At 45.7% G+C, this 15,739-nt stretch overlaps 1 protein-coding gene across 3 annotated transcripts in view; it reads left to right on the forward strand.

Moving 5' to 3' along the window:
* crata (carnitine O-acetyltransferase a) overlaps positions 1-15,739 on the forward strand; it is a 41,873-nt gene that overhangs the window by 16,960 nt on the left and 9,174 nt on the right. For 2 of the 3 annotated variants that reach the window (XM_080211869.1, XM_080211868.1), the window contains 6 exons: positions 2,567-2,685; positions 5,983-6,036; positions 8,058-8,220; positions 9,579-9,753; positions 11,206-11,384; positions 12,502-12,602. In XM_080211869.1, the coding sequence (XP_080067995.1) occupies positions 2,567-2,685; positions 5,983-6,036; positions 8,058-8,220; positions 9,579-9,753; positions 11,206-11,384; positions 12,502-12,602 (791 nt within the window). The remainder of the gene's footprint in view (positions 1-2,566; positions 2,686-5,982; positions 6,037-8,057; positions 8,221-9,578; positions 9,754-11,205; positions 11,385-12,501; positions 12,603-15,739) is intronic. The other variant, XM_080211870.1, reaches the window with a different exon arrangement.

Raw genomic sequence — 15,739 nt, forward strand, 5'->3', positions numbered from 1 at the left:
CTCCAAATCATGGAAAAAGGTCATTCAGCCCATCGTGCTGTGCCAGCTCTTTGGAAAAGCTATCCAATTAGTCCCACTTGCCCAACTCTTTGCCCATAGCCCAGCACATCTCTGCTTCTTAGCTATGTGTCTTCATAGCCATGTTGGGAGAAATGCCCACTGTGAACTGGCTGTGGTCTTGTTCAGTTCAAGCATTACCATGTTCCAGAATTCCCCACCTAGTGTTCTGATGTTCTGTTTGCCTCTGCTGGGATAAATGTTTTCAGTGGGGAGGGGTGCACAGCATTAAGCTCTGGTGAAGGAGGCGGATTTGTCGGGAAGGTAATAAAGAACACCCTTCCCAAAGCTGCTCCGTTGCAGAGACCTGCTTAGGGTGGGATGGGAAGGTTGGGGAGGAGTTGTCAGTTGGGATATCAGACGTGAGTATTTGTCCCACCAACCTGAACACTGAAAAAGGAAATCAGTAGACACTGAGTGACAATGTGGTGCTGCTGTGCCAAGTGTGCTTGCCACAGAACTCCCACTGCAGGATTTCAGCAGTGCTAGAATATCACAGTCATGGTGTGTCCTGTTGTGTTCTCTCACACATGTCCAGATGGGCATTCTTTCAACATTACCCATCAAAAGTTTCAGGAATAGTTCCATGGAAGGGACTCCACGTCCTGCTCCCTCTCTCACAGCATTCCAAGTGGATCAATCTGCTGCCTAACGTGGGATTGATAGCCAGGCTGTGAAGAATAGAACTGGAGCCAATCTTTACACACTCGATAGGGAGCGATGGCCTAGTGGTATTATCGCCAGACCATTAATCCAGAAACTCAGCAAATGTTCTGGGGACTGGGGTTCAAATCCAGAATTCAACAAAAAATATCTGGAACTAAGAATCTGCTGATGACCATGAAACCATTGTCGATTGTTGGAAAAACCCATCTGGTTGGTTAATGTCCTTACGGGAAGGAAATCTAGTGTCCTTACCTCAACACTGTGGTTGATTCGCAACTGCCCTCTGCAATGGCCTGGCAAGCCACTCAGTTGTTGGAGAAGGCAGCTCACCACCTTCTCAAGGGCAATTAGGGATGGGTGATGAATGCTGTCCCACAAATGAATTTAAATATATACATATATACGTTACAAACACAGACCTCTTAGCCACTATTTGAATCTGATCCTATTTATAAGAACACAAGTGAATCCCCAGTTAATGGGCACCATCTGCATACAATTAACAAGCTACAGAGGAAGATCCCAGTTTCAGTCCCTAACTGTCTGCTTAGTTTTACAGAGGGGAAAACTGAGGTGCTATAAATGATCTTGTTAAATCTGGGCTCAGGTTAGATGGGCGTACTGCCCGTTTTCTGGGGACACTCCCCAGGTGAGATACAGTGTCCTTGGCAGTAATTCTGCTTTTCGAAGCTCATCCCCAAATTATATCCTGACCATTAAATGGGGAGTCAGGTGGTCCCAAGCTGCCTGGTGGTTGGTCAGTAAAGCTGGTAGGGCAGGTCTGGTTCTGATTTTAATGGGAGGGATCTCAATCTCCTGTTAACCAGCAGAAGGACTGGATGCCCCGAGTGACTTTAATTACAAAGGTTGCACTGTTAGGAGCCAGTGTGAATGATGTTCAGACCCCTATCTCCCTCCCAACCCGCTCATCCAAATCCCCAGAGAGGCACCAAATCTCTCTCTTTTCCTGTGAAATAGAATTCAAGAGAAAGTAGGGGGTGGCACAGTGGTTAGCACTGCTGCCTCTCAGCACCAGGGACCTGGGTTCTATTCCCGGATTGGGTCACTGTCTGTGCAGAGTCTGCACGTTCTCCCCGTGACTGCGAGGGTTTACTCTGGGTGCTCCTGTTTCCTCCCACACTCCAAAGACGTGTGAGTTAGGTTGATGCATACAAATCCCACAGTGGCACAGTGGTTAGCACTGCTGCTTCACAACGCCATGGATCCAGGTTCATTTCCTGGCTTGGGTCATTGTGCGGAGTTTGCTAGTTCTCCCCATTTCCTCTGGGTGTTCCGGTTTCCTCCCACAGTCTGAAAGACATGCTGGTTAGGTGCATTGGCCATGCTATGTTCTCCCTCAGTGTACCCAAACAGGCACCAGAGTGTGGTGACTAGGGGATTTTCACAGTAACTTCATTGCGCTATTAATGTAAGCCTACTTGTGACTCTAACAAATAAAACTAAAACTACCATTGCTAAAATGTCTGAGGAACTAGGGCTACGTGTAAATTGAGTAGCAAGTAATGGCTGGAGCAGAGACAGCTTGGATATTCCAGGAGCTAGATCAGAATGTGTCAGAAGTCCATGGCTTCTAATAGTGTGGGTGAATGTCAGGCTGTATGTTGCTGGATTCCGTTTAGAGAATATAGTCCCTGAGGTTAGAGAGGGGACAGAAAGTCACTCCGGACTTCTCGTGTTCAGCATCTACTGCCTCCTGCTGGAAGGGCTTGTGTGTGCACGGGGCAAAGCTCAGCAGTGAATCTCTCCACATTCAGTACCCAGGTTCTCGTGTGACGATCGTTTCTCTAAAGCTCACCTTCTCTCTTGTTTCTCTTGCCCCCAGCTCTGTGACTGGTGGTTGAGGACGGCTTACCTGGAATACAGGCTTCCCGTGGTCATTCACTCCAGTCCCGCTGTGCTGCTGCCCAAGCAGGATTACTATGACCGTCAAGGGCAGCTCAGGTAATAGCTCAGCAGCACAAAAATTCCATTGTAAAATTAGCCAGAGGTTAGAGGTGTAGTTTGTATAGAATGACACAGTAGAGAAAAGAAGCCATTCAGCCCCTCATGCCTGTTCTGGCTCTTTAAATTAATCCCACACTCCTCTGCTCTTTCCCCATAACCCTGTAAATTTCTCTCTTTCTCTTTTGAAAGTTCCTGTTGAATCTTCTTCCACCTCCCTCTCAGGCAGCGCCTTCCAGATACTCAGTGTAAGCAATTTATTCTAATGCTGGTTTGTCTTCTGGACACCAAGCCTCTTGCCACTGGGAAGAGTCAGAGACAGCATCAGATGTGGATGAAATGTATTCTCTTCTCTTTTCAGTCCCACCTTGCTTTAGGAACCTGTTTTTTTAAGAATGCCTGATCCGAAAATCTTCCTTATTCCTTGTGTTTTGTTAAAATGTTTACTGGAACCTGTAATAATTCAGTGAATTTATCTCAATTAAAGTCATAGAGGTCTACAGCGTAGAAACAGGTCCTTCGGCCCAACTTGTCCATGCCACCCCTATTTTTTTAAAACCCCTAAGCTAATCTCAATTGCCCACATTTAGCCCATATCCCTCTATACCCATCGTACCCATGTAACTATCTAAATGCTTTTTAAAAGATCAAATTGTACCTGCCTCTACCACTACCTCTGGCAGCTCGTTCCAGACACTCACCACCCTCTGTGTGAAAAAATTGCCCCTGTGGACACTTTTGTATCTCCCCCCTCACCTTAAACCTATGCCGTCTAGTTTTAGATTCCTCTACCTTTGGAAAAAGGTATTGACTATCTATCTTGTTTATGCCCGTCAGTATTTTATAGACCTCTATAAGGTCACCCCTCAGCCTTCTACGCTCCAGAGAGAAAAAGTCCCAGTCTATTCAGCCTCTCCCTATAACTCAATCCATCAAGTCCCCATAGCAACCTAGTAAATCTTTTCTGTACTCTTTCTAGTTTAATAATATCCTTCTTATAATAGGCTGACCAGAATTGTACACAGTATTCCAAGTGTGACCTTACCAATGTCTTGTACAACTTCAACAAGACATCCCAACTCCTGTATTCGATGTTCTGACCGATGAAACCAAGCATGCCAAATTCAGTTACACCAGTCAGAGCAGTGCTCAACTCAATCCCCGATCGGTGTCAAACTCACTGATCTCACCCAGATTAGCAGCAGGAACTCTGTCACTGCCCTCAGTTCCCTGCATTAAGCCAGAAGGAATAAACAGGCAGAGCTTCCTGATTTTCATTCAGCAATGCCCCCGACCTACAACCATTGACCAGTCATAACAGCCTGCGTTTAGATAGAAGTTTAACAAAGAGTCACAGAATTGTTACAGCACGGGAAGAGGCCATTCAGCCCCTTGTTCTGGTGCTGGCTCTCAAAGAGCAATTTACCTAGTGCCATTCCTATCTGCCCTCTCATCATAATCCTGCACATTCTATCTTTTCAGATACTAGCACAATTCCCTTTGAAATCCTCGATTGAACCTGCCTTCACCACACACTCAAGCAGTGCATTCCACATAGCAAAACATCACAGTCAATCAAACCAAGTCACATAATGAGATATTAGGCCAGGTGGCTAAATGTTTGCTCAGAGGTAGGGTTTTGGAGCAACGTATGTTATGCACTCTCTTTTTCATAATCTGTTTTTCCTTCCTTTTATTATCTCACTCTTGCTCTGTCTTCACCTCGCACTGTCTCTCTATCCTCTACTTATCATCTTCCTCCCTCTCTCTTGCTCCTTCACCTTTTAGCTTTTTCTCTTTCTTTCTGTCCTCTTGTCCTCCTCATTCTTAATTTCCTTCCCTTGATGTCGCTCAGTACTCTCTGTCCCCCTCCTGTTGTTCAGTCTGCAGCCTAACCTTTGTACAGGATGAACTTTGCTTCAGAATTATTGATACTGGCAGCAGCTGTTTCAGTATGCATTGGCATTCGACCTTGAATTGTTTGGAGCTGCTTCTTTCGTTCTCATCAAATTATCTGACCTTCAGTGTGTCCATAGCTGTGTTATAGCTCCCCGCTATTCTAGGGTAAAGATAGAAACGTAGGAGGAGGCCATTCAGCCCTTCAAGCCTGCTCCACCATTCATCACGATAATGGCTGATCGTCCAACTCAATAGCCTAATCCTGCTTTTTCTCCATAACCTTTGATCCCATTCACCCCAAGTGCTCTATCCAGCTGCCTCTTGAATACATTCAATGTTTTCGCGTCAACTACTTCCTGTGGTAATGAATTCCACAGGCTCACCACTCTTTGGGTGAAGAAATGTCTTTTTACCTCTATCCTAAATGGTCTTCCCTGAATCCTCAAACTGTGACCCCTGGTTCTGGACTCTCCCACCATCCAGAACATCCTCCCTGCATCTAGCCTATCTAGTCCTGTTAGAATTTTAGAAGTCTCAATGATATCCCCCCCCTCATTCATCTAAACTCCAGCGAAAACAATCCTAACCTGGTCAATCTCTCCTCATACATCAGTCCCACCATCCCCAAAATCAGTCCGGTAAACCTTCACTGCACTCCCTTGAGAGCAAGAACATCCTTCCTCAGAAAAGGAGACCAAAACTGCACACACTATTCTAGGTGTGGTTTCACCAAGGCCCCTGTATAGTTGCAACAACAACACATCCCTGCTCCTGAACTCAAAACTTCTCGCAGTGAAGGCCAGCGTATGATTTGCCCTCTTTACCGCCAGCTGCACCTTCAGTGACTGATGCACAAGGACACCCAGGTCCTGCTGCACTGTCACTGAATCAGAAAGTCATAAGTTCATATCCAATTCCAAGGACTTGACAGGCTATAATCCAGGCTGTCATTCCCAGTGCCATCACTGCGGGAATGCTGTTTTGTCAGAGGTGCCATGTTTCTGCTGAGACATTTAAAACCAGCTCTGTCTGTCTCGCGGGTGGATATAAAAGATCCCACGGCCACTATTTTGAAGGGGAATGGAGCTCTTCCCAGTGTCAATTGTTATCCCTCAGTGAACATTGGCAAAACCGGGAATCTAATCATGACTGTGTACAAATAGCTGCAATGTTTTCTACATCACAGCAGTGATTACATATCAGAAATACATCTTTGGTTGTGAGGTATTTTGGGATATCCTGAGGTGATGAAAGGCTTTGGTTTGGAAATGTGACCCTTGTCAAACGGAGTGAATAACACAGCTGTGGACAGTGAAAAGCAGTGATTGTTCCTGGTCTAGGGTGGCTGTTGAGGCTAGTTGGTGTTTATTATAGACCTCTCTCTCTGCTCTCTTCTAGGTTTGCTGCTAAATTGATCTCTGGTGTTCTGGATTTTAAAGCTATGATTGACAAGTAAGTGCAGAATCAAAATGTAACAATAAACCACGATGAAGTATGGTTGGTATAAGATATATACTCTCCATGGAGTGATTGAGTAATGCAAACAGTGCTGGCAAAATCTAGCAGATCGGGCAGCATCATTGGAGATAGAAACAGAGTTAACATTTCAAGTCAAATACCATTTCTTCAGAAGTGAAAAAAGAATCACATTCAACCTGACTCAGTCTCTCTCCACCACTGCTGCCGGACCTGCTGAGTTTTTCCAGCACTCTGTTTTTATTTCAGATTTCCAGCATCTGCGGTATTTAGCTTTCATAGCAGCTGACGAAAGATGAATTTGACAATTGATGGGAATGTTAACTTAGCAGCCAAATTAACAGCAAGGTCTAAGGATTCATTGTAGGTGAGGGAATTGCGCATGAAGGGAAACTTCTGTTTGCCACAAGGTCACTGCAGCCATTGGAATGAAATGTTTCTCTCAGGTTCCCTTAAAGCCATACGTCACCAATAAGAGACACTCTAACCAACACCCCTTGACATTCAGTGGTGTTACCATCACTGAACCTCCACTGTCAACATCCTTGTGGTTACCATTGACCAGAAACTCAACTGGACTCACCACATAAACACTGGCAACAAGATCAGGTCAGAGGCTAGGAATACTGGGGCAGTAACTCACCTCCTGACTCCCCAAAGCCTGTCCACATCTACAGGGTAAAGTCAGGAGTGTGAAGGAAGACTCCCCATTTGCCTGGATGTGTGCGGCTCCAACAATATTCAAGAAGTTCAACGCGATCCAGGACAAAGCAGCCCTGCTTGATTGGCACCACATCTACAAACATTCAATCCCTCCATCACCAGCACTCAGTAGCAGCAATGTGTACCGTTTACAAGAAGTACTGCAGCAATTCAGAGATCCTTAGACAGCACCTTCCAAACTCATAACCACTTCCATCTAGAAGAACAAGGGCGTAGTGTTCTATACCTGGGAACACCACTACCTGCAAGTTCCCCTCCAAGCCACCTACCATCGTAACTTGGAAATATATCACCGTTCTTTCGCAGTCGCTGAATCAAAATCCTGGAATTCCTCCCTAACAGCATTGTGGGTCAACCCTCAGCACGTGGACTGCAGCGATTCAAGGTGGCAGCTCACCACTACCTTCTCAAGGGTAACTAGGGGTGGACAATAAATGCTGACCAGCCAGCGATGCATGTGTCCCACAAATGAATTAAAAAAAAAGCTTGCATTTATTTAGCACGTTTAACAGAGTAAAACATAGCACAGAGCATTACCAAACAAAATTTGACACCCAGCTGTATGAGGGGGATATTAGGACCAGGGAGGGGAGGCAGTGGTTTTCTGGTATTGTTGCTGGGTCAGAGACCCAGGGCAGTGTTCTGGGGACCCAGTTTTGAATCCCACCGTGGCAGGTGGTAAAATTTGAATTCAGTAAAAATCTGGAGTTAGAAGTCTAATGGTGACAATGAAACCATTGTCGATTGTTATAAAAACTCATCTCATTCATTAATGTCCTTTAGGGAAGGAAAGCTGCCATCCTTATCCTCATCCGTTCTTACTCAGTCTGGCATACATGTGACTCCCATAGCAATGTGGTTGACTCTGAACTACCCCCTCGGGCAATCAAGTCTGGCCCAGCCAGTGACACCCACACCCCATAAACACATAGAATAAAGACTAGATGCTTGGTTAAAGAGAGAGATTTTGAGGAGTGCCTTAAAGGACAGAGGTGGAGAGATTTAGGGAGGGAAGTCCAGAATTTGGGACCAAGGTAGCTGAAGGAACAGCCGCCAATGATGGGGTGATGTCACTTGGGGATGCCCAACAGGCGAGGGAATGGGGAGCTCGGAAGGTTATGAGCTTGACAGAGGTTACAGAAAGAGGAAGCAGGAAAGCTGTAGAGGGATTTGAAAAGGAGGATGGAAACTTCAAATTTGTTGCGCTGATTGTTACCCTTCTGAGTTGTGCATAAGACTGAATAGATGAATATTTTCCTCTCTTGTTATCACAGTGAGACCCTTCCTGTGGAGCATTTGAGAGGGAACCCACTGTGTATGAACCAGTATTACCAGATTCTCTCATCCTGTCGCATCCCCGGTCCCAAAACTGATTCTGTCGTCAACTACAGTCAGACTAAAAAGCCAACACACATAACAGTCGTGCACAACTTCCAGGTGAGTTTCCAGCTGGCATTTAAACTTAACTGAGTCACTGTCTTTTCTTCGTGCTTCTTCCCTCCTCTTCTGAAGGAACAGAAATTTGTAAGACAGAGAAAAGGTCAATTTCATTCACCTTTCCCCCTTTGGCCAGTGCCACAATGCAGCAATAATGGAGTTAGAGTCCATTCACAGTGATCAGTGTGGGCTAGAACAGATAGTCTTGTGTGGAAAGGTTGAGCCTATACTCACTCACGTTTAGAGAAATGAGAGGTGGTCTTACTGAAATGTAGAAGCTTTTGATGGGATTGACAGGGTAAATGCTGAGAGGATGTTCCCCCATTGTGGGGGAATCTAGAACTGGGGGCAGAGTTCAAAATAAGACTGAGATGGCAAAGAATTTCTTCTGTTTGAGGATGGTTAGTCTTTAGAATCTCATCCCCAGCAAGCGGAGGAGATTGTGGTTAATGATTAGATTCAATGCTGAGTTTGTTTTTTACTGATCAGTAAACTGGTGTTTGTATCTTGGCTGTTCTTGTGTTCAGTCTCTCTCACTGAGTCTACAAAGGGCCTGGGCACAGGATGGGGAAAACCCCCAGTAGGGGAGAGCTTTGGGAACTATGGGACCAAAGTCATAGAATCCCTACAGTGCAGAAGGAGGCCATTTGGCCCATCGAGTCTGCACCAACAACAATCCCGTTCAGATCCAACCCTCATCACCCCACATATTTATCCCACTAATCCCTCAAACCATGCATCCTGGGACACTAAGGATCAATTTAGCATGGCCAATCAACCTAATCTGCACATCTTTGGGCTATGGGAGGAAACCGGAGCACCTGGAGGAAAACCACACAGAACGTGCAAACTCCACGCAGTGACCCGAGGCCGGAATTGAACCCAGGTCCCTGGAGCTGTGAGGCAGCAGTGCTAACCACTGTGTCACTATGCCACTCGTAACCTGTTCCTCCTGAGCCACTCCATGCTTACTCCGTATTGTTTCTATAATTATACGCTGACTGTATCCTAAAATACTACTCCCTGTTCTAATGTACTAACAAAGGTGTCCCAAGCCAGGGGTAGGCAGCTCGACTGAATAGCAATTGCTTTCCTTGCACAAGAAGTCACTCATCACATGTGAGCAGAGATGGTGAGCAGCACTAGAAAATGGCAGCCTCGTTGACTGTTACGGTCGTTTCAATAAAGCCTTCACGCCCACATCCCATGTACAGCAGGGTTATTGCGTGGTGGTCAGAGGTAAGGTCCCTGGCTGACTCTGACCTCCTCCCAGTACCAGAGTTTTGATCCTTGGATTGTTCTGCTCTGTTCCCTTCGGTTCCAGGTTGACGTTAATGATTGCTGTTTGTATTTTGCAGTTCTTTGAGCTGTTTGTGTATAACAGTGACGGCAGCCCCCTGACTGTGGACCAGATTTACATGCAGCTGGAGAAGATCTGGCACTCGTCACTCCAGACAAACAAGGAGCCAATCGGAATCCTTACTACCGGCCATCGAAACAGCTGGGCCAACGCCTATAACAATCTGATCAAAGGTTGGTCTCCAGAAAGTGTCCAGCGCACAGTGGCAAAAATAATTCAACCCATCAGGCAGTCCCAGTGTGAGGTAGTCCAGTCTCTGAGAGTTAGGAGGATGTGGGAATTAATTACGTAGGATTGAGGGACAGAGACGGTGGAACCAGCACTAAAATGACAGATAATTGTAACAGTGACTGACCAAATTTATCAAGGGTCTAAGATGACAACATTGAAAGTTTAGCTTGATCATTTACGATCATCTGTGAATGCTGAAGGTACATTGCAGCCCGAGAGCTGTGCCCGTGCAGGTCTTTTTCTCTTCCTTATTGCGAAGTTCAGTCTATATCCATTATCTGATCCGAGTCACCATCCTATACAGAGCGTGTTGCAGTGTTAGCCCTGGCTCATACCCATCTCGAGGTCAGAAGATCGTGGGTTGAAACCGAACTCCAGAGACCTGGTTTAATTGAAGCTGACACACTCTGTGCAGTGCTGAGGGAGAGCCACACTGTCAGAGGGTCAGTGCTGAGGGAATGCTGTTTAGCTGTCGGAGTGAAATGTCACATCGTGTGCCCCATCGGAAGAAGGTGCGGCATTCCCTGCCCGATTGTCTGAGGAGCAGGGTGGTTTTTCTGGTGTCGTGGCCAGTATTTATCCCTTAACCATCAACTAATCCATTGTGGTGTTGTGATAGTTACACTGAGAGTAAATTGGCTCCTTCGTTGCTTCAGAATTACCTCATTCAGTGTAAAGCGATTTGGGTCATCCTGAGGTTGCTATCTCTTTTAAAAAGCATTTAAAAGTTTCATGGGTAAGATGGGTAAAGAGGAATATGGGCCAAACGCGGGCAATTGGGACTAGCTTTGGGGTCTTAACAAAAAAAGGTGGCATGGACAAGTTGGGCTGAAGGGTCTGTTTCCATGCTATAAACCTCTGACTCTGAAAGGTGTCTTTATTTGACCCTGTAAGAAGTCTCATAACACCAAGTTAAAGTCCAACAAGTTTATTTGGAATCACGAGTTTTTGGAGCGCTCCTCCACTTACCTGATGAAGGAGCAGTGCTCCAAAAATTCGTGCTACCAAATAAACTTGTTGGACTTTAACCTGGTGTTGTAAGACTGCTTACTGTGCCCACCCCAGTCCAACGCCGGCATCTCCACCTCATCTTTGATCATGGAATGTCATCTCAATCTGATCTCTCCATTCAACGTCCACTCCTATCTGCAGTGTGAACGGTCAGATGGGAGTTAGGAGCAGGGCCCTGGAGGGACAGATTGGCCCTTTACAGAATCTCAGCTGTAATTAATAAATGAACTCAGCCTGGGTTCTGCATACACCCTGTATCCAGTGACTATTTTGCAGTAATTGAACGCATTATAGATGATTTGTTTTTGACGGCAGGGTTAATTGTCATGCTGCTACCTGGCATTTTGAGACTGTCTATTGGTCCTTTGTCTCCTCACCAACAGATAAGGTGAACAAAGAGTCCGTCAAATGCATCCAAAGAAGTATCTTCACCATCTGCCTGGATGCTCCAGTGCCAAAGGTGTCAGATGAACTCTATATGAGCCGTGTAATGGAACAGATGCTGCACGGGGGTGGCAGCCGGTGGAACAGCGGAAACAGGTGGTTTGACAAAACCCTGCAGGTGAGTGTGAGGAGGAAGCACACGGACTCGCGGCTGGCTGCTGGGCACTGACCCAATGGGGTCAAACCCATTCAAACAGAACTTACACACTTGCTTCTTTGAGAAGAAATATATATGTTTTTCTTTTTGGATGTGGAGATGCCAGCATTGGACTGGGGTGGGCACAGTAAGAAGTCTCACAACATCAGGTTAAAGTCCAACAGATTTATTTGGTAGCACGAGCTTTCAGAGCATTGCCCTTTTCACTCACCTGATGAAGGAGCAGCATTTATAAAGCTCGTGCTTCCAAATAAACCTGTTGGAAGTTTAACCTGGCATTGTGAGTCTACTTACTGTTTCTTTTTGGAGATGCATGTTGTGTGTATATGTGGCGCCGGGTGTAAGTGCACACAATGTGTGTTTGAGTGTGTATATCTGGGGAGTCCATTAGGATCAGTGTGTATCTGGGAGAGCATCGGGGGAGGAACTTTATTCAATGTGTGAGGTTTAAAAACTGCCAAATTTCAAACTTTATTTTCCCAGTTTAAAAATCCCTTCTATTGTTTTCTCAGATCTTCCCATTCCTTCCCTCGACATATGCGGTACACTCAGACCCACCTGTTAGATATTAGGTATCAGCCCAAAGAACCTCTTTCCCCCTCCTCCACCTCCTCCTGCTTCCAAACCATCCACTGGTTAGTTCTGCTTCCACACTGAGTGTCCGTCGCGTCCATTCCCCTCACTCCGATTCTGCCTCAGCATTAACTCACTGCGCCCCGACTCCAGCGCACGTTCCGTTTTATCGTGGTTCTCTCTGTCCCAGTGTCTGACTAAACCAAACACTCTTCATTTCTTTTAAAAACTCCGGAGGAATCCTCGGGGTGGACAAAGATCCATAGACACCCATCACTCTCTGCTGCCTTATCCATGCAGCTATTCAACCATGTGGGCTCCTGCACCCGAGCCTGATCCTGTCCTGAACCGGCAGCGGTTACTGATCAAGAGAACCAGAGTTAATTTCATGCACAACACATGCATCATGCTAACCAAACAGGAGTTACTGAGACCAATTGAACCTGCATCACTGACCCAATGAGAATAACTAACCGACTAATTCCTTTCTGGGCTTCTTCTCCAGTTCATTATCGGAGAGGATGGATCTTGTGGCTTGGTTTATGAACATTCTCCATCAGAAGGCCCTCCCATCATGGCCTTGTTGGACCATGTCTTTGAATATTGGTAAGAATTTCGATTTCTCTCTCGTTCATTCATAGGGTGGGAGTGTTAGTGGCGAGGCCAGTGTTTATTGCCCATCCCTAATTACCTCGAGACGGTTTGTTAATTCCAATAATCGCCTGAGTGAGTCTAAAGCCAGACTAAGCCTTCAAACCTGCAGACTCTCAATTCCCCCTCAACACCCAGTGGGACACCTCTTTACACTCTAGTAATGAAACCCTAATACTTCCTCAATTGGAGACAGCTGCACTTTACCAACCTGAAACATCTTGTCGATCACAACACAATTGAGCCAATTGCCTTCCTGGCAGGGGTGAAACCGTGATCCAGAAGGTGATGAGGCTAGCCCATTGCACAGGGAAGTGGGGGGCGGGGGGGGGGGTTGCACTAACGCCTGCAATGGTGATTTGTCCAGTAGAGTAAACGACCAGGTTAGTCAGTAAGATTTAAACTGAAGCTTTACTTCTTGCAAATTTTCAAAGCCATCTCAACCTTTTGGCTAAAGTGAAGCGTCAGATCCAGCCCGGGATGGGGTGCGATGTCACATCCTGTCGGCTTGGATCTTGTTTCTCTTGTGCAGACCATGGATTGGATTCAATTGGAACTTAAGAACATGAGAAATAGGAGCAGGAGTAGGCCAACTAGCCCTTCGAGCCTGCCCCGCCATTCAATAAGATCATGGCTGATCTGTCGTGGCTCAGTTCCACATTCCCGCCCTCTCCCCATAACCCTTAATCCCCTCTCTCATCAAAAACCCATCAACCCGCGTCTTAAAAATATTTAGCGAGGCAGCCTCCACCACTTCAACGGGCAGAGAATTCCAGAGATTCACCACCCTTTGAGTGAAGAAGTTCCTCCTCAACTCCATTCTAAACCGCCCCCCCCTTTATCTTGAGGCTATGCCCCCTAGTCCTACTGTCCTTTCTGAGCGGGAAGAGTCTCTCCACCTCTATCCTATCCATCCCATTCATCATCTTATACGTCTCAATGAGATCTCCCCTCATTCTTCTAAACTCTAACGAGTACAAGCCTAATCTATTCAGCCTCTCCTCATAGCTCAACCCCCTCAACTCCGGCATCAGCCTAGTAAACCTCCTCTGCACTCCCTCCAAGGCTAAAATATCCTTGCGTAAGTACGGCGCCTAAAACTGCACACAGTACTCCAGCTGCGGCCTCACCAATGGAACTTGGTTTTTGGAGCAAACAACAATTAGATATGGGTTTACCCGGCCACTGGGCATGGGGGTTGCCCGCTGTGCCCTGGGCCAGGAGATTTGTAAAGATGGAGGAAAACGTTTTTAAAAACAGATTTCCTTTTTGTGCCCTTTCTTTTCAGGCAAAAATAAAACTGAAGACACAGAAGTAAGTTGCCTGTGTTTAGAACTCCCATCCTGAATCAACCCTCTTCTAATACCCCTGGTAATGTTTCACGACAAGCATTCTTTTTGATGAAACAATCTGATAACTGATGAATTGTATCACAGAAGCAGGAGGCGGCCATTCAGCCCTTTGAGCCTGCTCCACCATTCATTTTGATCATAGCTGATCATCAAATTCAATATCCTGATCCCCTTTTACCCCAAGAGCTATATCTAATTTCTTCTTGAAATCAGACAATGCTTTGTCCTCAACTATTTTCTGTGGGAGTGAATTCTACACATTCACCACCCTCTGAAAAAATATCTCCTCACCCCAGTTCTGAAAAGTTTACGCCTTATCTTCAAACTATGACCCCTAGTTCTGAATTCCCCCACCATTGGGAACATTCTTTCTGAATCTGCCCTGTCTAACCCTGTTAGAATTTTATAAGTTTCTATGAGACCCCCTCACTCTTCTAAACTCCAGTGAATATAATGCTAACCGACTTGGTCTCTCCTGATATGACAGACCTGCCATCCCAGGAATCAGTCAGGTAAACTTTCATTGTACTCCCTCTATAGCAAGAACATCCTTCCTCTGAGAATGACACCAAAACTGCACATAATACTCCCAGTGTGGCCTCACCAACGCCCTATACAACTGCAGCAAAACATCCCTATCCCTATACTCAAATCCTCTCGCTGTAAATGCCAATATACCATTTGTCTTCTTTACACTCTCCCGCATGCTTACTTTCGGTGACTGATGCACGAGACTCCAAGGTCTTGCTGAGTATCCACCTCTCTCAATTTACACCCATTCAGATAATAATCTGTCTTCCTATTATTGCTACCAAAGTGGATAACCTCACATTTATCCACATTATACAGTATCTGCCATGCAGATGCCCACACACTCAGCCTGTCCAAATCACACTGAAACATCTCTGCATCCTCCTCACAGCTCACCCTCCCACCCAACTTTGCATCGTCTGCAAATTTGGAGATAATACATTCAGATTCCTATTCCAAATCATTAGTATATAACGTGAACAGTTGGAGTCCTAGCACAGATCCTTGTGGAACCTCACTAGTCTCTGACTGCCAATCAGAAAAAGACCCATTTATGCCAACTCTTTGCTTCCTATCTACTAATCAGGTTTCTACCCATCTCAAGACATTACCTGCAATACCTTGTGCTTTAACTTTACACAGTAATCGGTTATGTGAGACTTTGTTGAAATAAATGATATCCACTGGTTCTCCTTGGTCAACTAGTTACAGCCTCAAAAAATTCCAGTAGGTTCGTCAAGATTGATTTCCCTTTAGTGAATCCATGCTGACTTTGATTATCCCACTGTCTTCCAAATGCTGAGTTATGAAATTCTTGATAATGGACTCTAGCAACTTCCCCAGTACCGACGTTAGGCTCACTGGTCTGTAGTTCCCTGTTTTCTCTCTACCTCCCTTAGAACATTACAGCACAGTACAGGCCCTTCAGCCCTCAGTGCCCTTTTTTGAATGGCTACCTGCCAATCTGTAGGAACCAGTCCAGAGAATTTTGGAAAATAACTACCAATGGATCTACTATTTTCAGGGCCACTTCCTTGAGTACTCTGAATGTAGGTTATCAGGACCTGGAGATTTATCCACCTTCGATCTCATCAATTTCCCCAAAACCATTTGTTTACTAATGCTGTTTTCCTTCAGCTCCTCACGAAAACATGTTTCTCTCAGAATTCTGGTACATCACTCATGACTTCCTTTACGAAGGCGCACTGA

Source organism: Carcharhinus amblyrhynchos, chromosome 25 (assembly GCF_965287045.1).
Source record: "Carcharhinus amblyrhynchos chromosome 25, sCarAmb.v2.hapA, whole genome shotgun sequence".
Classification (NCBI taxonomy): Eukaryota; Metazoa; Chordata; class Chondrichthyes; order Carcharhiniformes; family Carcharhinidae; genus Carcharhinus; species Carcharhinus amblyrhynchos.